The sequence below is a fragment of the Maylandia zebra genome, linkage group LG14, assembly GCF_041146795.1.
Source record: "Maylandia zebra isolate NMK-2024a linkage group LG14, Mzebra_GT3a, whole genome shotgun sequence".
Classification (NCBI taxonomy): domain Eukaryota; kingdom Metazoa; phylum Chordata; class Actinopteri; order Cichliformes; family Cichlidae; genus Maylandia; species Maylandia zebra.
In genome coordinates, this window is record NC_135180.1 from 27312682 (window position 1) to 27336432 (window position 23751).

At 40.5% G+C, this 23751-nt stretch overlaps 1 protein-coding gene across 3 annotated transcripts in view; it reads left to right on the plus strand.

Annotated features, from left to right (window-relative positions):
- The window catches only part of igsf9ba (immunoglobulin superfamily, member 9Ba), a 70695-nt gene that overhangs the window by 31077 nt on the left and 15867 nt on the right, over positions 1-23751 (plus strand). For all 3 annotated transcript variants that reach the window (XM_076873286.1, XM_004558128.5, XM_076873287.1), the window contains exons 4-11: positions 7645-7796; positions 11726-11843; positions 14011-14152; positions 16654-16799; positions 19037-19179; positions 21530-21670; positions 21757-21876; positions 22001-22151. In XM_076873286.1, the coding sequence (XP_076729401.1) occupies positions 7645-7796; positions 11726-11843; positions 14011-14152; positions 16654-16799; positions 19037-19179; positions 21530-21670; positions 21757-21876; positions 22001-22151 (1113 nt within the window). The remainder of the gene's footprint in view (positions 1-7644; positions 7797-11725; positions 11844-14010; positions 14153-16653; positions 16800-19036; positions 19180-21529; positions 21671-21756; positions 21877-22000; positions 22152-23751) is intronic.

Genomic DNA, 23751 nt, shown 5'->3' on the forward strand with positions numbered 1-23751 from the left:
TCTGGCTTCAACACATCTAATAATGTCCCCGAATCTCATGTATATTTGGCATTTTATATGTCTGCATTTTGTAAGACCTCATGTATGTATGCAATGCCGCTCTCGATAGAGTGCACGCACAGCTCTACTCACAGATGGACATGTTTTGCTGGTATAAATATTTAGTTGGAGTTTTGTTATGTAAACAACAGACAGACATTCATGAAAAAATCAAAAGCTGTTTCAGCGTCTAGACATCTAACAGGGGAGTTCATATGAAGCCTTTTTGCTACTGTTGTCCCTTAAATGGGGGTCTGTGAAGGAAGCAGGTGCCATTTTCGTCTGGCCTAGGCACAGACACTAAGGGCACTCATTTCCTTTGGCCGTTAGTATTTGCATATACTGCTTCTTTGAGTTCCTGTGACTGGCCTTAACTTCCTGCCAAGCGGAGAGGGAATTCATGCCCACTCAGTGGCAGGTGTCAGATGGCAAGGCCTTGTGCCCGAAAAAGACACTAAGGCTACTCTCTCTCTGTTTTCTCCCTCCCTCGTCTTCTTCTTGCCTTTGTAAGAAGCATAGTCCTCAAGCATCAGTAAGCTTTTTAAGAAAGCAAAAAGAAAGTGCCCCATCATTGTCATGTGATTTTAATTTTATCCATGCATATTTAAACTTGAAAAAAGAGACACAATCAGACCTTGCCACCATGTCACTGGGTTAGTGATGGCTTGGCATTTAGGTCCCATTTGGTCGATGCAACTGGGTCCCAAATGTCAGCTCCATTTATTACCCGTGTGTATCTGTCTTTGTCAGTCACTGTGCTGTCCACTATGGTGAGTCTGGGGTGAACAATCACCCTCCAGACTTTACGGGAGCCCAGCTTGCAAATTTAAATTAGAGGTGGGCGTACAAAATGTAATAAATACTGTGTGTGTGGTGAATAAGATGCCCCGATAAAAATGATAAGCTAAAATTAACAAATGTTTTTCTCTATTATGACTCTTGTATAACTGTGTGCTTGTATTAACCAGAACGTTAGTGATGCAGCAGCTTATCTGGCTCACAATCCATCACAATTCGCAGGTTATTATATATAAAATGACAGATTTGATTTTGACCTTGAACACAATTTGGGTGAAGACTTTAGTGAACCTTGTCTGCAAGGTTCGATCGGACGAATATATCGAGCTGATTGGACAAATATATCGACTATCGACGATATATTTGTCTAATAGAAGGAGCTAATAGAAGCAGTCAACATGAGAAAAAAAAATAATAGTGCTGTTTTAACAGCACCCTCTTTCATCTGCGAGCAAATGCAGCCTCCTCAGAGTGCGCCCAAATGCTTGTTGATGGAGCTGCAGAAGCTGGTGACAGCCTAGCAAACTTAGCCGGATGATGGACACGTACATGCGCTTGCAAGTTAGCCGTGTTTCAGTACTTTGCTCGCACTATACGTCTGCACAAGTGGCACACCGCTTTGGTTACATCCTTAGGTTTACCTTTTTCATCTGGTTTAAAGCCAAAGAAACCCCAAATTGGCGACTTTATATTTTTTTAGTGCTGTCAGCGCCGTCGTCATGACTTAGGCGATTAACAATTAACCCATGTGAAGCGCAAAATCCCTGAAATGTCTCTGTCAACGCATTTCGGCAGTTTGTCCAAATTTTGTTCATTCTGCGCTCCAGATGGTTTGAGAGCGTTAAAAATTTTAATCGTGATGACCGCGTTCAAGCCGCGTTAACGCTGACAGCGTTTTTGTTTTGCTTTTTTCAACTACTTTGTCCATGTTTGGACTTCTTCTGTGTCATAAACGTGCAAATCAGTCCGTGCATGATTACATTGCTCCGCCCATCAAAAAGTCTGCGCATGCGCGAATATATCACCCATCGGCGATTCTTGGACTGACGATTGCCGATTGGAAAATTTTTACATATCGCCCAACCCTAACAGGTTGTAATTGTTGCCCTGTGGATGCTGATAGGAATTTTGGCCAATACTGATTTCTTTTTAAAAAGTCTAACTGGCAGCATACACAATCAAAGATTCACTTTTCTTCAATTTAAAATATTCACATTTCCATCGTTAAGAAAATTAATCTCAGGTTCTCATAATCTGCATTAATTGCATTAAGTATTGCAGGGTCTTCTCTTATGGGAGCAACTGAAAATAAGGTGCTCTGGTACTGGAATAAATCAGAATGAGCTGAAGCTTTACTTGACATATTTTGCCTTAGCAAACACAAGCAGGTGTAACAGATTGATATAACAAACAAATGTCAGGTATTCACATCATTTTCCAGCGTATTTGTAAATTCGCCTGACAACAGGACTTTTCTCGTTTTCACTCGTCTCCATAGTTTTCATCATAACCGAGGCTGCTATATTGTCGCTGGCTCTAAGCACAGGAAAGCTTTATCCTTAGGCTCACTGTATTTGTTAGTTGTTTCAAAATGTCCGTATTCAACTGGTTGATGATTTGAATGATTATGTTTTTTGTCACAAAGGTCTCACTGTGATGGAAATGCACAAACGTTTTAGTATTAATTTAAATGAACAGAAACTAGTCTTACAGCCATTTATTACTCAGAATTACAGTTAATGATTCAGACATTCAAATAAAATTTAGACTGTATAGTAAGTAGGGATAACTTCCACCACAGCCTGTTCCAGAGTTAATATCAAATTTCCTAAAAGCTATGATGTATTCCAAAAACATGCCTAGAAAAGACAAATGTGGATGACTCACATCAGTTTTTCACTGTAATTAAAAACAAATCTGACAGACATAAAAGCACCCTTGTGCTCACGCAGCTCTTTCTATAAGTTTGAGGAGGAAAGCAACAAACCGAGATAAACGCACATTTGTTTTTGAAGTTAAGAGTTTATGTTAGTGTGATCATCTAATCTACAAAATAACCTACGTCCACCTAAAGAAAAGAGATGGATGGGATTGTGGCAGTGAAGAAGTGAGAGGAAGTAAGTCCCATTGTTTCTCCTCTTAATTACACATGAGACGCTGTGGAGTAACTTACGTATGCTGACATTAGAAGAGGGAGGAAAGTGTCACCGAGTGCCTCTTTCTTCTCTCTGCAGCAGTTTACACTTAAACCTTTGAGACTCGTGATGTGAAATCAATGAAAATATGTACTCCAATTCTCCATATTCTCTTAGGAACAGATACAAGAAAAGGAAAACAAAAAACCCCCCAAAACAAGCAAGGAAATAAAATGACGCAAACACAGTCTTGAGTAAATAAGCCTTCAAAAAGAACAGCCTTTACCCTGCTTCTTAGCATCCAGGCCATCTGCTGATGTGCTGCATGGCCTACAGAGAAGAACAGGGGGAGTTTGGGAACTCCAAACATCTTTTAATGTATATAATTGATGAAGAGATGCTGTAAGTAGGGCGCAGATTTAATGCTCAGCTTACTTTTTTTGTAGAGCAACTCCCAGGTTCCCCAAGTATTGTGACACTTCCTCTGTGATGAGCTGTACCTGACGGTGTGAAACAAATCCCAAGTTGACCAAAGTGCCTGCTGCTGTCACCAGCACCACCATGTATGCCACCTATTTCCTGTCAGCTGGTGCTTATTCCCTTGATAAAAGCTTTGGGATTAGAATTAATAACAGCGCTTACAGTGGAGGAGCAAGTACTCAGGTGATTCACTTAAGTGAAAGTACCAGTGCTGTAAAATTTCCACGTTACAATTAAATGTCTCACGAGTAAAAGTGCAGAAATATTACCTGCTAAATATATCCACCCATACTCTATATGTAAAAATCTTGAGCCATCCCTCATTTCCTTATATTTTGCTAGGAAAATAGATAATGCAGTATATGAAGCAAAAACAGTACAGTTCTAATTTCCTTTTCTTCAAGTAGTCTTCAGGAATAGTTCTCCAGGCGTCTTGAAGGACATTCAAAGCTCTTCTTTGGATGTTGGCTGCGTTTTGTTCCGTTCTCTGTCAAGATGATCTCGCACTGCTTCAATAATGTTGAAGACCCGGCTCTGGGGAGGCCAATCCATGGCACAGTCTTCCACTGTGTCTTTTTCTATCCCGGCATGCTTTTACTGCATTGGCATTGTGTTTGTGATCATTCTCATGGTGACAAATAAAGCCAAGGCAATCAGATGTTTTTCAGATGATATTGCATGGTGAATCAAACCCTGAAAGTACTGGATGAAATGCAATCCAAACCATGAGAGAGTCTCCACTGTGTTTTACAGATGACTGCAAAAGCTCTGTATATATTTATGCAAGTTGAACCATAAATTTCAAATTTGGATTCATCATCATGTTTTCTCACAGATTTTTTAGCACAGTTCTCATGTAACTTGACGTAGCTTAGAAATGTCTTCTGTTTTTCCCATCCTTAAGAATGGCTTATTGATGGCTAATTTCAGTGAACAGTGGATTGATTAAGTGAAGAGTCAGATTATTCTCTCAAATCTGGTGCCAGGTCTATGCTGGATTTTCTCTTCTTTCTTAAGGACACAACATTCAGATAATGTTCACCATGTTTGTAATGCAGCAGCATTGTGCTACTAATGCTGCTGCATTAGAGTGCAATCAGCATTTTTCTACTATTTACCAATATCTGGTTTTGTTGAGTGGTTTCCAACGAAGTCAGTCATCTCACAACATAAATTGGACTTGTTGTGAGATGACTGATGAAGTAGGAAAGAGGAAACACCAGCTGTATTATTATAAATATTTCTATATTTCTCTATGAAATACTGGTATAAATTAAAGGAGAGATCTCCTCTTCAGAAACGCAAAATGTCCTGGAGCCGAAGCATGTCGCTGTTTATGAGCTTAAAGTTGCTTTTCTTGAGTAAACGTACTTGGCTGCATACATATTGCAGCCACCAGTGACAATCAGCGACATACTATACATGCAGAAACTCATAGTGAAGCAGCGGCACAGGGTTGCCTCTTAACTAAAATAATGCATCATGATCCGTTTAATGTAACCGCCGACCCATCAACTGCATGATACGTAAATCAGTCATGCATTTTATTAGAATCTCCATTAATCTGCTGTATCATATAATGTAATGAGTGTTAGGGAGCGAGAGGGCAAAATGGACGGGCAGATGTCTAAATGTGCTAATTGGCCAATTTGTTTACTCCATGCCAGGTGCTTGTGTGCAGTCTAAGCATGGCAGCACTCCCAGCGGCAAGCGGTGACCCACTTGTATAGCAGTGCCTTTTTCCCCCTATTTAACTAAACACTGTGCCACTACTTATAATCAAAATATTATGTTGAACCACTGAAAGCAGCTGGCTGAGGAAGCCACAGTTTATTGGCCTGCAGGAGCTGGTGAACAGCTCCCGTGTGACTCTTAGCGAAGCTCGGATACATCAGGTGGAAATGCAGCAGTGTTACAAAGTGGTTTTGTATTAAAAAAACAAAGCAAAAAGAAGGAAGCCTGCAGGGGAGCTTGTTATCAACCCTGGTACATGTCCCACTGTGCAAGTGTTGCATCATGTCCTATCTGAGGAATGCCTGTTTGACTTAGACCCTATTTACTTCAGATTTCTGAAATGTGTCTTGGACAATTAGCTCATGAGTGGACAGCACTAAATACAAGTGTAAATGACCGCCGAGACTCATTATTGTCACTCAAACAACGTGGGACACATTTGGCCTTGTATCTTTTGTACTGTAAACACTAATTTGTCCTGATGCCCAGCGAAAACACAACGGGAAAATATGTCACCAGTGTGTCGGTTTTTTGGCTTGTGTCCCGTGTCTCAAAGTCACAAATGACTTTGGCCTGACAGCTTCAACAGTTGAATCATGCGTACACATGTTCTTCTTTGCTTGACGCATTTTGGATGCGTTTTCTTAGCTAGTTCTTGCTCAGTCAAAATAACTGTGGACAAAAATCTTGGGGTCACGTGGGGTCAGCTGGAGATTGAAAACACACGATAAACACTTCTATGCGCTCTCCCTAACCCTAATCCTATCCCGCACTTTGGGAGAGCAGCGCCAACCACTGCTAGCAAATTCTGCTTTGCAATATCAAACTAAAACATTTAACTGAATCCTAAATATCTATTGAGATTATCTAAAAAATAACACACATATTATGTGTATTATAATATCTAAAAAGCCTCAAATGGTAAATGGCCTGTAGTTATATAGCGCTTTACATATCCAGTCATCCACCCATTCACACACTGGTGATGGTAAGCTACATTGTAGCCACAGCCACCCTGGGGCGCACTGACAGAGGCGAGGCTGCCGGACACTGGCGCCACCGGGCCCTCTGACCACCACCAGTAGGCAACGGGTGAAGTGTCTTGCCCAAGGACACAACGACCGAGACTGTCCAAGCCGGGGCTCGAACCGGCAACCTTCCGATTACAAGGCGAACGCCCAACTCTTGAGCCACGATCGCCCCAAAGAGACTCAAAGATGTCTCCACAACATTAGCATGGTTATTTTGTTGCCTTCAGATCTGTTTTTCTGGTGTAGGACTTCCATGCAACAAACTCTCAATAAGATCCACATTTCCACTGTAAACTATTACAACAAAACCACACTTTTGACAGAAGTTGAAATGAGCCGGCGCATTTGTTGAATCCGGAGAGTTAACTTTTGTCTAGTCCAGCCTGTGCTTTGTAGTTTTGTCTGTTTGTTGTTTGAATCCTCTCTATTCTTCTCATTCCCTTTACTTTAGAATTGCTCACAGCAGATTGCTGCACCTGCTTCTGCTGGAAGTCTCTTCTTGTTGATAGGGAGTTCTTCCTCCCCACTGTCACCAAGTGCTCGCCCATTGCTGGGGTTTTCTTTGTAATATTAAAGGTGCTTAAGGATGTAAAGTGATTTCAAATTACTACAATTGCGTATTCAATGGAAATGTCCACTGGCTGTCCACTTGTGATCCTACTGCCCAACCAGCTGTAAACAGATACCCCCTAAAATGGAAAGCTGTACTACATGTGCCTGCAATACAACAGCCGTGCAGAAGAGCCCAATGGCAGAATGCCTGAAGCCATCTTGGTGCTGATTCAATGACTCTGTGTCATCTTGGAGCCTGTAGTTTGCTGTGCTATTAGGGAAATCCCTGAGTGTAACACAAATTCAACAGCACTGCAAACTACAGTACAGTTTTCCAAACTTATCCAAAATGAAAAGGGGGGAAAAAAAGGACTGCACTTATAAGTCAGCTGCCATGCTACCTCAGTAAGGTTGTTCTTAGCCATAGAGATACTTTGCTTGATGGTGTAGCCAAACACATTAAACAGGTGCTGCAAGAGTATTACTGAGGACCGGGTGCGATTCCACCCCTGGTCATTTGGTGTGTCTCTTCCACCTTTCTCCAAATAAAGGCTTATGAGGCTTATGTTAAAGTAATATGCAGGTATTTAGTGATGAACCAAAGTATTTAACATGTGATGATGATTATGAGGTAAGGCAGTCTCAAAAGTTAGAAGTAACATGTTACAAAGGTCTTTTTAACACATCATGTGGTTACCATTGAATCAATCCAATCAATCAACTGCACCAGTCAATCAATGTAAGGAAAACCTATGATTGTGCTTAAGAAGCAGTGAGGGAAAAGGGCCTATGCCAGTCCATAGAATAGCTTTTGAGATTTTTCTGTCTGGATACTGGGATGGTACCAAGAATTCCTTGTCCTATGTTCTCCCCAGCTCCACCTTCATTCACGGAGACGCCGGCGCAATACGTGGAGGCGAAGGAAGGGGGAAGCACTGCGCTAAGCTGCTCTGCCCAGGGAAATCCAAAACCAATGATCAGCTGGCTGAGGGAGGGGGAGGAGCTTGCAACCAACGCAAAATACTCGGTAAGAAAATATCATGGACATAACTCCGATTTATGATTGTGTGCAAAAATAGAAGTGGGGTTTGTGCACAGATGGCATCATCCGCTGAGCCCATCTGTACTGACAGTATGTTGTGGACTATGTCTCACTCGGGCTAATGTCAGTTTGTTCTATTGTCGAGCTGCTTCATGAGCTGTGGTTTAGTCTCTAAACCTGATGTGTTGTCCGAAGTCTGAAAAAACAGCAGAACCATCCCATCGTTTTTGTACATTTAAAACATTGCACCACAGACTTGGTGTACAAGTAGTGGAAAGCTGCAGATATTTGGCTATTTAGGACACAATTATGTCATCGCTCCAGGATGACTGACAGTCAGGCTGTTCTGTCTTCCCTGTGATGTCGTTAGGAAAAATAAAAATAAACCCTGCATAATCTGAACAATTTTAAGCACAGCTTAGTGGCACACCTCACATTTCTGAGCCCTCTTTGTTGTCTGGTGATGCCTGACTGTTTTTTTAGACTCCCAAATGCAGACAGCCTGATGTCATGGCAAGGATATTTCTGGCACTGCCTCAGTGCTTGCAAACATTTAAATCAGGTTTGTAGTGTTAGTTGCAACAAATCAAAGACAGTCAACCCACAGCTCCATGACAGATGATTCAGTGGCAAAAGCTTCGACGAGCGATGATGCATTAGAGCCATAGGATGTTGGATCTTGAGTGAGCGGTGCAAGTGTCACTTTCTCTGGAGTGGAGGATCGCTTGCTCTCACTATACTATGAGAAGCACTACCTGCACCTACACGTCTGACCCCCAGCAAATTCATCTCTGGAGTTAGTCTTGCAAAAGTTAAGTTAGATATGGGAGGCTGACTCAAACATCAGCTAATTGCTAAAACAAAACGCACACACACCAGACGCACAAACGCCTGTAACAGATGCAAGCAGATTGCTGATCGTGTCTAAGAAGTGTAGCAACGGTGGTAATTTTTCATACTGCTTGTAATTGTTTTTAGGATTTTTCAAAGGTTCTTTCATGCCTTCACATTCTCGTATGTGTCTGATATTGCAGTCTGCTGCAGGCGCTATCACCTTTTCACAGCTGCCTGTGTAACATACAGCAAAGGAAGTGACAGCAGCACAGAAGCGTGTCTGTTAAAGGCCTCGTTTCCTTTCATTTTCGCCTTTTTTGCCCCACCATCAGTCGCCTCTCTTTAACACCATTCCCTCAGTAAACGATTAGACAACATTCTGATACATTATTAATCTCCCCTTTTCGGCATCAATATTACATTAGCCCTAATATGAATGTTGCACTAAAAAGGAAAATCTTTAGTGAGAGCCAAATGCCAAATTCTAATAACCTCACTTTGCATTTATCGTCTCCCCTCGTACATTCACCTGTTTCTTGCTGCATCTCCCCTAAAATACGGGAGTGCTCCTTTCTGTGCTGAGAGGAGAGCTGTGTGTGTGTGTGTGCGATAGGGAGCATTAGGATATGTTTGCTCACCCACATGCTCAGATCCACGGAGACGTCATGGAGAAAGGGAGGAATGTGACAGACGGGGTTAGAGAGGAGCAGAAACACTCATCCTCCACATTCTCCTCCTTCTTCACTTTCCTCATTTTTTTTAAAGCCCGGAAAAAAAAGATCTATTAAGTAACCAGGAAACTGAAAAAGAAGACTTAAAAAACTCAGGAAGGCAGTGGCAGCCAACCAAATATCATTCTCACTGGAGTGAAGTGCATAGGACAGAAGTTGGAATTCTGCTTACTTTCCTCACACTCACCTTGGATTGAGTTCAGCTATGGCACAGAAAGTATTGGATCAGAATGACGACCAGTGCATGTCTTTAGATTCTGTTAAGATTACTGTGTGTTAACATCACTGCTGCATTTGTGGTGTGTATGAGTTTAGTGATTTGATCTAACAGTGGTTTAGACTCTTTGGCTTTTTTAGATTCAGTGCAACAACAAATGCCAGGATTTAAAAATATGCTAGACCACGCTGTCCCCGAAACATGCTTGATAGCTAGCAATGACAAGCTAGCTAAAAATAACCTTTTGTGCATGAGTGTCTTTGTTTGTGTTACACTCAGCCTCTGACTGAACGTTTCCAGCAAACATTTCAACACTGAATGTCTGTCAGATGGCGGTCTTTTATTGATGTCTAGTAATGGTTGAAAAATAGTTTCAAAATAAAAGTTGGGGGACCTCAATGTTGGCTAAACATACCTCTTAAATGTCACATGGATGTGGTTTGTTGGCAGATTGCCGTAGTTGCTCATCGTCTGCATAGAACATGCTGAATTGTGTACCACTGTGTGGCCATTTTCACCAAACAATAGCTAGCAACCTCCCACAGCTGCCAACTGGTTGGAGAATACACATTTTTCTTACAACCACTGGCTGACAGACAGTTGTCAAACAGTCTCTAGGCCTGTGTGCCTGAGGCTTTAGCAAAACACAAGCTACGTTTATTTCACTGTTCGGTCCAAATATAGACTGTATGTAAAAGATGGATGTAGCCACCGTTGATATTAAGCTTCATAACAAGACAAAGAGCAAAGGAACCAAAGGCTGTTTTTCCAAAGAACTCTATGTAAAGACAGGTTTTATTTACAACCCTCCTATTGGTCATTTAAAAAATAATGCAGGTTAAAGCACTTAGGAATTGGCTGCATTTAAAATTTTTATGTCTGCATTGAATCTATGTAGAGCCTACATAGATTTTGCTGCCAATGCACTAGTTAGCATTAGAATTACGAGGAAATGAGAGTACTGAGTGGGCCAGTCGCAGTTGTTATGAGCTGCCCGGGCTGCATATTCACATTTCTAGGGAGCTATACATCATGTTATGGCACTAGTTACAGTTTAGATTTTCAGAAGGGCTTACTGGTTACAATACCCCATGGCATAGATAGTTTAGAAACATAAATTCAGACCAGATCTCCAATTCTCACCTGGTATCCCAAAATACCTGAAGATTGGATGATGGGTGATGATTGGATGATTGGACTGCAATCATTCTTATATAGCATGCTCAGTTTGGCTCACCGAACAATTTTGCACTAATCACACAAAGAAAATTTTAATTTCAATTTTAGAGAGTGAATGCGGCTAACGATTAATGTAATTCATTTTAGCCTTTATATAAGCCTTGAATAAGAGAAGGTCATTTAAAGTAAATTGCATGTGAAGGAGGTGAACTGGAATTGGAAAGAGAGCATTATTTTTCTACTAAAATAAAGACAGTTTCATTCCTTCAGTCATTATTGAACCAACAAAGCAATAAATTCACCTTAAATCAGTGGTTAGTTTACACTCCTAGAACCAACTGTGCCACACACGAGGGTGTTATCTCGCCATTAACATTGTTATGACGGCGATGCAGCTCCCCAACAACCTTGCAAAAGTTAAGCTCTGCTTTGTTTGCTCTGCTTGTACCATAAAGCATCTGAGAGACAGATGAATAGCAATAATTCTGCAGGCATAGCAGATTCTCCGCTCAGCTGTGTGAATGGACAGACTACAGCTGTGTGTGACATGAATGGACAGAGCCTCTCGCCACCTGTTGCATAATTTATGAGGTTTGGTTAATGTGTTTTTCCTCGCCGCTTATTGGTTCTCATCAGTGCCTGCACACAGGGATGTACGGTAACACTGAGTTAGACGTTACCAAGGTGACCATATGCAGGAATCACACCTGGAGCTAATAAATCAGGACACACTTGTGACTTTTAAGTCTTTTTTTTTGCATGAAACTTTGACCTGTAGTAAAATTTAACAAACTACATGATCTGAACAGAATACATTCGAGGTACTATACAATTGTACTTCTATTCATCTATATGGTATCATTCTAATTATAACATAACAAGGGCTTTTAAGTTTTAAATTTGCCATATAAAGGCTGGATGTTTATTTCTTTCTCCTGCCCATTCATTTGCAGGTACACGATGGCAGACTAACCATCCTTGGCATCACCAGAGATGACAGAGGGGCGTACACATGCCGAGCCCACAGCGACCAGGGAGAAGTGCTCCACACTACCCGTCTGTTGGTTCAAGGTGATGTCTCCTCAGGATGAGTAAAACAGATATACAAGTTACAAATATAAAAGTCGAATCCGAATGTGTTTTGATATTTTGCCAGATTTTTCATTGAAAAGAAAAATCTTTCCCCGTCTCTACCGGAGGCATACCACTCTGATTGCATCGATATAGTAGTTAGGTTCCATTATTTATACTTAAAGGCAAAGCTCTGCACTCCTCTGGGGTACTGATGTATGTAACATACCTTCTGAGTCTGTATCGGGCAGTCAATAGCTCAGTCTGGGGCCTCTGTATGTGAATGTGTGCACAGCCATGTGTACAACAGGATCTGTCTAAGAGTGCGTCACTGTCTGTCTCCGGTCCATTAACCAGGCTCTCTGCTAGACACAGATCAGATAGATGGTTGTGATAGCAGCCTCTCTCGGTCTCTTGATACAGCGGGGCTTGGGGGAGTTAACAGTGTGTATTTAACAAGCAACTGAGCATCTTGCTTTTAAGGTGTGTTTTAACGCTTGACTTCTGTAGGTGCAAACATAGCAGAGAAATAACTCCACTCCTTCGCAGTACAGTAAATGGAGGCACGCACACACACACACACACACACACACACACACACACACACACACACACACACACACTGCAAACATGGTGATTGTTTTGTAACTTACTGAAGACTTAACTGGTGGTGCATGAGATACAACTGCATTAAGGCTTCAGGCCTCTGGTGGAAGTACCAATTCGATACCTGTTCTCTCTTATCGTTATGCAAGAAGTCTCAGTCATGATATGCGTATATGATAAATGCACAGAAATCTTTCATTGTAGTTTTGTAGACATTGCAGTGTTTTTGCAATATAACAAGACCAAAACCACAAAAACAAAAAAGGTTGATGCTGTAGTTTGTTTGAATATTACCACGAATAACACCGTGAAATAAGAGACGCGATTACTTCGCAGACGCGGAGCAATAACCAGGAGACATCTGAGGAGTCATGGTTCTCAGTCTGGTGATCTGTTTTTAATTGTTATGTGAAACATCTGCACAGTGATGTAAAAGGCTGTGCATGCTCAGAAGTGAACAAACAGGAGGTTTGTATCTGGGCCTTCTCATAAAAGACAGCTTACCTTTCATGGCTTCTGCTGTTTTATTGAGCGCTAAGAGCAAATCTAGAGCACTTCAGGAGATGAAAAAGGTTACAGTGTGAAGCATGCGAAACCAGAATGCTGACTAGTATTAAGTTTACAACAGCTGGCTGCTTACTGTATTTTAAATCAGACTGTGATGATATATGCTGTAAATATTACTTAGTGTGTGCCTTTTCTCACCCTGATTTGCACCCGAAAGAACAAAGTTGGTGTGAAAGCCTCTAAATAAGATTTTTTTTAAATGAAATTTCATCAATTTTGAAAAAAATTAATAAGTTTAGGTTTTAAAGAATTAAATTATTATGTTGGGGTTGGGGTGAAGGCGATGATATATGCCTAACATTCAATAATATAATTTTTTTTTAAGTAAAAATAAAACAAGAGCTTTGGGCACCACATATGTTAACTAATTTCCCACGCGTGGGACTAATAAAGGTTATCTTATCTTATGTGGTGCAAAGAACAAATCCACAGGAAGTTGTGCTTTTTAGCATCTTTGTGCTCGCTGTTTCATCCACTGTCAGCTTTACTGTATTAGTTCAAGCTTATGAAGCGACATGAAACATCTGCTACAAACCTTTCTAGACAGTGACTGTTCATCCACAAACAAAAGATGTCAAAAACCAGCTGAAACTATTAGAAAGTATTCACTGGACACTTTATTAGATACACCTTGGCTGTCTTGTGCTCCTCCACATCCCAAAGTTGCTATAAATATTTACATCGACAAGCAGTTGAACACCTATAAAAACGGCTGATGAGTGTATACTGCAAGCACTGCACTAAATATTATTGTAAAATGCCTTCTTTGGCGTTGGCAAAGCCTACACAGTATATACCTAGATAAAGACAGTGCCATCTTTCCATTTCTTTTTCTGGAAATGGGCCTGAGTCCATTTAGCAGCTAGAAAAGCTGAAATGGAGATGAAAACCAAAGCTGTAAAAAGACGGAAATTTTGAATTAACATTCATAAGGCGAATTGAAAAAAAGACTGCCTGCTTCAGCGCTTTTAACACTTTTTTCTGTTTCTTTCAGGGCCTCCATACATCGTTTCACCACCAGAAAATGTCACTGTAAACATATCCCAGAATGCACTCTTTACCTGCCAAGCAGAGGCATATCCAGGCAACCTCACCTACACCTGGTTTTGGGAAGAGGACAACGTCTACTTCAAGAAGTAAAGTTATGATCAAGTTCACTTCTGTACTGTGGCTGTTCTCGCTCTCAGTGTAGGGAAACTTGTTAGTTAAGCACTTGTGTGAGGTTAAGACTTAGTGATTTAAATCAGCACCATGCAAGCTGCATAAGGCCTTTATCCCTGAGCTTTTGTGATGTGATTGACATTGCGGGTCTCTGAGCCCTTTGCTGTGCTGCGTTTTGAGCGACTGTCCAAGGGTATTTAGTTTGTGTGTGCCATGCCCTGCTGTGACCCCAGAGGCAGTAAGAGTGGGCCTGCCGGGGTTCCGTCTGGAACGTGCCAGGCGAGTTAGTGCGCTCTGGTGACAACATCACATGACTCAGGCCTTGTGTCATCATATGCCTCTCATGCGGTGATGATATGAAGCGTAGCCAGGACCTCTGCAGGCTCCCCAGAGCTGGTGTTTAGAGTCTGAGAGGCTTTTGCAGTGAGGAAGTGACAGACAGAACAAGTGGGAAGGAAGAACTAGTGAATAGGGTTTTGACTGGCGGTGAAAACAAGTGTCTGAAGGACTTTCACAGAGGAAGTTTCCATACTAATTTTAAACAGCTTTTGTAACGTCAATCTTGATTTTTTTTTCGTTCTTTTTTTTTTACAGGATGGGAAAGATTTAGTTGAGGGACTTTATGATGAGACAGTCAGAATTTATGCACTGATCAAACTTTTAGTGGTTGCACAACAAGAGCCTATTGCCAAGTGTTAGAAGTAAGACACGTTTAATTTAAGCAGCTTACAGCAAACCATAGCCTTTAAGAACAGCTAGCAAATGATCACATGATTAATCACATGTGCATATATATAAACACTCTGGCTATATGTGCCATATGGTACTGAAATTTGACTTAGTGATCTTTTCCCTTTCAAAACCAGCAAGTTGTAAAGGACTTGATCTAAGTGTTTATAGACTTAGCTATCCCTGCCTCAGGTGTGTGCTCCTCTGCAGACAAATCCTCTGTTTGTTTGCCTGTGAACTAGTCCTACATGATCGGGACTTGAGCAGCCAAAATTGGCTCACAGTTACACCTTCAGCCCATGAAGATTCTTGACTACATTAGATCTTGTGATGTCACGTTTTAGCCGATTGCTACAACCACTTAGCTGTTGGCTAAAATGAACAGTTTTTAGCGTTTATGCACCTACAACAGCTTGAAAAACATCTCATTTTTATTTCACAGCTGTAACATTTCCACAAAAGTCTGATTATACATAAAATATGATTACATATGATGAATTTTAATAGTTAATTGTTGATGCCCTCATGCGTGTAACAGAACAGATCCGGTCATGTGTTCTGAGCCAAATGTTCAGCCTGTGTTATTGTAGAGAGGGCCAGTGAGATTTTTACATCTTTTAGCTCATCCAGCCGAAAGACAGATGAATTTATACCAGGGTGAGACTTCCATCGTCCATCCTGTCGTTCACAGTTCACAAGGACTCCTTCTGGATTAAACTTAAATGAAACCTGCACACAGTGATCGCCTAATGGGTATTCACCCTAACCGGTGAACTGTGACGGATCGTGAGCCAAATGAGCCGCTATGGCAGTGACCTTCTGGCGTTCTCTTGGTTTAATTCTCATTTTCACTTTTGCTGCTTGTTTGGTGTTGGAGAAAAAAGGAGAAATGAGTGAAAATACCCTTTGGCTGCTCTCTTAGTTACTAATAAATAATATATAGTCAGCATTAATGTTAATGATCCTGATTTAGTTGCAACACATAATTAAATCATTCAAACCAAAGTTATGTAACTGTTATATATGGGGTTTCTCATTTTTTTGTTGCTATTAATTTAAATGAAATTTACTGATTTACTGATGCTGATATTTACTGATACTGATGATCATTTGTTTTTGTAAAGAACTTTTTTGTAGATGCTCAAAACTCTCATTAAGTACAAATAAGCTGAAGGCAGGAGGAAGCAGATACCAAGTCTCAACAACAATTTGCGAAGCTCAGTGTGACAAATATGTTAGTTACCAATTAAGTATTTGACAAAATAATCTTTAACAGCTCTTTTCTAGAAGTATTAATATCATCCCGTTAAATAAATGTGATAACTCATCTGTATAATAAATGATCAACCATTAACAAAGCCCTGAAGGTCTTTTTTACGTTTACTTTTTATTTAAAGGCTTTTTTTAGTTTAAAGTAATTAATTATTAAAGTACTGAGTGAGTCCTGAGTATCTGTTTAAAACAAACAAAGAAAAATAAATTAATATTGTCTGCTCTGTCATTTTTTTTTTAATTGAAAGGGAAACCACGAGGGCCGTACCATTTGGCAGTTATGACAATTAGCAGATTTATTTGAGTCTCTCGTTTTGTACAGAGTGTTCTTTGGACCCCTCTCAGCTGGCTTCTGTTTGACTCTCTGCTGCTCTCTTATGGCACCTTGATGTAATTCAGCTCTGTAGATGTGTGCCCTGTCCTGTCGGTGTGCTTCAGTAACACGCTGTGATAAAACGTCTGTGTCTTCTTGCAGCGATCTGAAGCTCCGAGTGCGCATTCTCATCGACGGCACCCTTATCATCTTCCGGGTCAAGCCGGAGGATGCTGGGAAGTACACCTGCAGTCCGAGCAACAGTCTCGGTATCTCGCCCTCAGCATCAGCCTACCTGACTGTTCAGTGTGAGTGTTGCCATGACGACAAAGTGGGAGGGGGAGGGGCGGGGAGCTAGTACAGCGAGCCATGTGAGGAGCAGCAGCAGCAGCAGCAGTATGGAGTCTGCTCGTGCTGGAGGCTGCTGTAGTATTTGGCTGCGCTGCTCCTGTAATGCAAAGTAACCTTCTTGAATTTCAAGGTCAGGTGTTGCAGAAAGGCAGCAGAGTTTTGATTTGACCATTTTCTCACTCTCATTGGAATTTAGGAATTGGATTATAATCTATTCCGGCTCCAGCCTCATTCCTGTGCACAAACATGGAGACAAACTCGTCCTCAGACTCAATTTTTCCAGCTCTCCTTTGATTGTGGCTGTGAGTGATGAGAGAAGAACCCCACTCCCACACACATGACGTTTCATCATAAGTCCACTGTGCAGAGCTAATTTGCTCCCAAGTTGCTGCTGGTCATTGATTATTGTGCTACACTATGAGAGGGAGCTGGGGGATTCACAGCACTGCAGGCACTGACTTCATCACTAGCCTCACATACAGCAGGCGATAAACCAATGTCCTGATGGTCCATGTAAAACAAACTCCAGCTTTATGTATGAAGCAGCTGAGAATCACTCCCGGAAGAGAGGAAAAACACTCCTAACTCAAAGTAAAAAACTTCTTGGACTAGCAAAGCAGAAATTAAACGGTGGTGCAATAGTTTTCTGGATGTTTTCTGGATTTTATATGCGAAGCCAAGTATCTTCTGTAACTTAGCAAGTCTGTATGTGCAGAAATATGTCAAAATTTCACTCACTCGGCTTAAAAAAAGAAACGATAGTACTCGAGAAAATTTGCATTGAACACTAAAAAACCTTTTGGAGGCTGTAATGCTTCACCACATCCTGTGCACGCTGCTCACACACATGCATGTGCAGTGATTATGTTGAGAACTCTCTTGCTGGCTGCTGCCTAATCTTCTCTTCCACTAATTCCCCTTTCAGCACCTCTTTTATGTTCCTTACATGTCAGGAGATTTTTTTCTACTTCTCTGATTTTTCCCAGTCCTTGAAAATGCTCCGGAGATGTTTTAATTCATCTCTTAAACATGAACAGAAACAGCTATAAGTGAAGCATTTATGAAACAGCATCTTAATACTATTTGTTGTAGTTGATGTAGATTCATGGTTTGGGAGCAGACCTTAGCAGGTCTTAAAATGATTTAAGTGCAACCTCAGGTGAACACTTATAGATGACATATAAAGCAGTGTCATGATTTGTTTCGAAGAAACCAAACCAAATCATAGGTTTGCAGAATTGCATCTGAACTAACCACAAGACGTCTGGAGGAATGTCCTTTGCAAACCAATCGCAACAATTCAGCACAAATATTCGTCCTGACTGTCGGTGCAGCGAGGAAGGGCTGGTTTATTTTGCAGCCACAGGACCTGAGCACCTTGCACTGATTGCATCCACCACAAACTCCTCTTTATACCAAAGTATTCAAAGAGTCAAATGTGAGGCCGTCTGTCTGACAGCTAAAGCTGAAAAGGCTGAAATTGGGTCATGCTACAGGACAATGATCCCAAGCACAGCAGCAACCGAATGACTGAAAAAGAAAAGAATCGAGATGCTGCAACGGTCCAGTCAGAGTCCAAACCTCGACCTCATTAAAATGCTGTTGTGAGAACTTAAAGAGAGCCGAGCAAAAGCAAATACCCGCAAACCTCAATGACCTGAAGCAACGTTGTAAAGACGAGTGGACTGAAATTCCTCCACAGCGATGTGAGAGACCGATAAAGTCCTACAGAAAAGTTATTACTTCTACAAGCTGCTGAATCATGGGGCGCACTTGTTTTTTCACGCCTTGCGTCTCCATCCTGGCTTAGTTTATATAAAATAATGAATAGAATATGTGATGTGCTGTTGTTTATCTGCATGTAAATTATTTGAAATTTAAATGTTTTTGTCCTGATATATAAAACGAGTTGTGAAGATATTAGTTTTGCCAGAAATGCCACATGCTGCACTTTTAAAAATATGTTAATGCTGATTTTACCTGCCTCTGTTTATGTGTTCCTAAATTTGGCAGTGATAGGCATTAAGAAAATTGATAAGACGCTAACACTTCTAGCTGTGAATCTTCCTAATCTGGGAAGCTTTATAAACATGTTTGATTTTTCTGTTAATCAAAACATGTTGAATCAAGCATTTTCAGAAATTAACAGTTATTTATAGTTTGTCGATTTATCACCCGACCCTTATTTGTCCAGACCCTGCCCGAGTGATCAACATGCCCCCGGTCATCTACGTCCCACGGAAACTGCCAGGCATCATCCGCTGCCCAGTGGATGCAAACCCACCTGTGACATCAGTGAAGTGGGAGAAAGATGGATACCCACTCCGAGTGGAGAAGGTGAGTCTGATCTGCTTTTTTGTTGAGATTCGTGGCAAAATAAGTCATAATTATCTTACCGGTTTAGCACAAGGGAGTCTTTGATTATGCTGAAAATTATATTTCTCAAATATTGTCCAGTAAAGATGACTTTTTTTCCCCATTTTTATTGTAAAACCCATAAAAACAGATTTTACAGAAACTCAGAGAAGTATCATCTAGTCTAATATCTTATTAGGTTTGAGGAGTTATTACGTTGTTGGACTGCTGGACTGCTTTGAAGGTTGTGTTGAAGTGTTATATTTAACAGCCCTCTGTGGATTTTTTAAATTACGAATTGGTTTTCTTTTGGGAAACAAGCATTCAAAAAGACACAACTATTGCTTATGTTTCTTGCCAATAGTTAAGTGACTGTGAGCATTTAGTCACATACTGTACTTGTATACACATTTGGGGTCCATTAAACTACTGCTTTATACTTCTGCTTCCTCATATCTGACACATGAACTGTTACTTAAGAACTGCTCACTTTTCAGAACTGGAACATTCATTAAAACGTTGAAAGTTGATTCTGTTCATTGGGTTTGCCGTGTTTTCAGTGGGAGCAATGTTTCATCGCTCATCAAAGTGACTTTTTCTAGTCTCTTTGATGAGCGATGAAGCATTTCTCCCACTGAAAAGAGGCTGAAAAAGTCACTTGGATGAGTGATGAAACACGTCTCCCAGTGAAAACACTGCATCCAACAAATTCAACTGTGCGAGATTTCCATACGTGGATTATTGAGCATGCATCGAGACGTTCATAGAAGCAAAGAATAATATGAGACGTTATTGAAAAAGCAGATGTTGTTTGTATTTTGGGTCTAATTTAGGATCTCGCCATGTTTCCGATGTCTCTCATTTCCCTTTTTGAGGTTCACAAATGGTTTCCTTTGAGTAAGTTGTTGGAAGCCCAATGAGGCGAAAAGTACAAATATTTGTAGCAGATGTGTTCTTCTGTCTTGTGTTTCTCAACATTATCTCAGTCCCCGCTGACAAATCTAACAATAATAATAATAAAATTAGCAGCAGTATTAACAATCTACTAATGTCACTCACCGGGGCATTTTTGATTTGAACATTTTTGTACATTTGCTGATAATATTTCTGTAGTTTAGCTTAAATGGGATTTTTAGTTGCTAGTTTTTACTTACTTGCAGTGTCCCTTCACTGGCTACTTTATTGGTTACATCTTGGTATTACTGGTTTGAACCCCCTTCTGCCTTTTTAATCATTGCTCAAAGATTTTGGTCCATTTTGACCTGATAGCATCACACAGTGCACATACACACTGGACAGAGATCCCGTGACTGTTGAAGCCATTTGATTAGAACAAACTCCGTGTCACGTGAAAGAAACTAGCTTGTTATTATTTGAGCTTTGTGAGATGGTGCATTATCCCGCTGGTCATCATAATACAGGTCATAAAGGGATGGACAAGGTCAGCAGCAGTACTCAGCTAAGCCGTGGTATTTAAATGGTGCTCAGTTGCTATTAGGGGGCCAAAAATGTGCCAAGAAAACACCAAGTAGATCCACAGCATCTAAAATACTCAGTCCAGACTGTCTCAGACCAGCAAGCAAGCCACTTTCTAAGTCTCTTAGATTGTCATTCTTCTCCGTTTTCTGGTGCTTGTTTGGGACTTCAGCAGGTCATCACGACTATGACTACATGCCTAAACTGACCGGGTTGCTCCCATGTCATTGCCATATTAGTAGAACCCGACTGATATAAGATTGTTAAGATGATAGTGATGCCGATATTGGACAAACGTTGCAACAAAAACACTCATAACAAGGTTGAAGCTTGTTTTTTCCACCTTTTACTTTTTAAATTTTCATATATCGGCCATTATAAATGCAGATGCGAATTCATCGGCATATAGCTAGTATCGACCGATATATTCTCCACGCCAATATATCGGTCGGGCTCTGCTGAACAAGCTTGCTCTACTTGCTCAAACAAGCAGCTGAACAAGTGTAACTAATGAAGTGGCCAGTTGGTGCATAAATTAACAAGTAAAGATTTTTTTTTGCATACACAGTACAGCAGCTGCGTACATAAATGATTTTTTTATCATTTCAAAGTGCCACCTGGATATAGCATCTTTGTGCACAGAGCTCTCTATCTTTGCTCTGTTTTTCTTTTATCTAAAATGCTGCCAGTGTTGAGGGCAGGTCTGTATTAAATAAACATTAACTTCCATTCATCTGATTTAAAGAATCTTTGGGGATCTTTGTTTTCTCGTGCAGTTCAAAAACATTAAATGGGACCCTGAGAGTTCAGGAAAACCCCTAAAATCAAGCATTTCAGATGCCCCCTTGTCTTATAGTACCCCGGTTGGAGCCTGATGCCAGACGGAAGTATCCGGGTGGCGGAGGCCACAGAAGACTCCCTGGGCACCTACACCTGTGTGCCTTACAACGCCCTGGGTACCATGGGCATGTCCCCCCCTGCCACTTTGGTGCTAAAGGTAGATCACTGTTTAAGTTCTATATAGTCTCTCTTTTCTAACTTGTGCACACTTACTTGTAAGTGTTTATGATTTGATTTCTCAAGGATCCCCCTTACTTTAATGTGAGGCCTGGGGGGGAGTACCGTCAAGAGGCTGGGAGAGAGCTAGTAATCCCCTGTGCTGCTTCTGGAGACCCTGATATACCATCTATCACCTGGAGAAAGGTGCCAAACAGCTAAACACACGCCATCGAAATTCTCTTGAAAATATGTGCTTGTTTTCACCTATAACTTCTTGACATTTTTGCTGTGTTTAATTGTACCACTGTAATTTTCATGTCAACTGAAGGTGGGGAAGCCAAGCAGGAGTAAGCACAACATCCTACCCAGTGGCAGCTTACAGTTTGTGTCCCTCAGCAAAGAAGACCATGGAGAATGGGAGTGTGTAGCCACAAATGTGGTCACAAGCATCACTGCCAGCACGCGTATCCTAGTCATCGGTACAAACAGTCTGCACAGCGCTCTCAGCTTTCTCAGTTTCCTCAGCCACTGACCTTTCTTACTTATGTTGAGTTCACTTTGCTGTGGGATTTGCATGAAGAAGATGTCACCCTCATCCCTCAAACTCTTTGCCTTTACCCAATTTCCCTTTGGCCATCATTAAAATTTAATCTAATCTTATCTGCAGTGGCTTTATACAGTTAATTTAAAGCCTGAATGTGTAAGTACAATGTGCTGAAACACTGTCACTGCAGCCTTTGTCTGTCTAGTCATTGAACCAAGGGCATCTTTTTTACTCTTTGAATTGAATGACTGAAGGGTTGACAAAGGCAAACAGGGTTATTAAGTTTGAAACAGGCTGCTGAAAGCCTTCATGTGCATTGGTAGAGCCAGTCTTACATTGTGGATCTTCTTATTTTATTTGTATTCTGCGATCAAGTTGCAGCATTCAAACTGATCTCAACAATTTTACCTTTAAGTACCTTTTGTTGTATTCTTTGATCCAAATTGATTTCGCAACACTGACAATGCCTTTTACTTACTTAAGATGTCACAATTTCCTTATGTCTGGAATCCCAGCCATTTAAGTGGGCTGCATACTGTAGCTTCATCGATATATAACTAATATGGCAAATGAAGTTATGATGATTTGCAATTAAATTTCAGATTCTTGTCTAGACTTTGAAAACCTACTGTTGGTTAGAAGTTCAGTTTATCATAAATCAAATTCAAAAAGGTGAACTTACAGTTTCTTAGTTACAACTTATTGTCTTTCATTGAAAGTGAAATATTTCAAACTTTTTTTTTGGTTTCATTTGTGTTGATTGCACCTTAATCTCAAATCTAGTATCATTTAATTTAAAATTTGAGCAGACACCATAAATACATCTCTCTCTAGTTCATGCACACAATCACAGTCACGAGGAAGACTGCTGACTATACAGATGATGATCATTCACAAGATCCTGTGTGTAATGAATAATATAATATATAAAAGTTTATATAGAAAATATCAAAACATAAAAGTTTACATTTTTAAATAAAATTATGAAATGAAATAATGATTGTTAAAAATTATTTTCTGCAGAGATAGATAGGAGGCACTGGGACAAAGATGGCCGCTCAGCTTTTCTAATGCTATCACCCCAATAAAAAAAAAAAAAATGCTGTAAAAAATGTAAACAAAAACAATGCAATGATTCGTAAATCTGATAAAGGCCATATTTTATTCACAATATTACATTAAAAACACATTTAAATGTTTAAACTGAGAAAATGTACCATTTCAATAAAAAATGTATATTGACTTTGATGGCAGCGACATATCTTAAAACAGTTTAGCTGTTTTCCGCTGTGTAGCATCAGCCCTTCATTTAACAATGCTCCATAAACTTCCCAGCATTAAGGAGAGCAGCTGTTGAACGTTTTTGGGGAGGAATGTTGTCCCATTCTTGTCTGATATCGGATTCTAGCTGCTCAACAGTCCTGGGTCTTTTTTATCATATTAAAAATGTAATGATTTACTCATGAATATATGAAGTCATGCTGTTCTAATAGATGTAGTAATTGGTTTAGTTTTCTTTTACTGAAATATGCAAG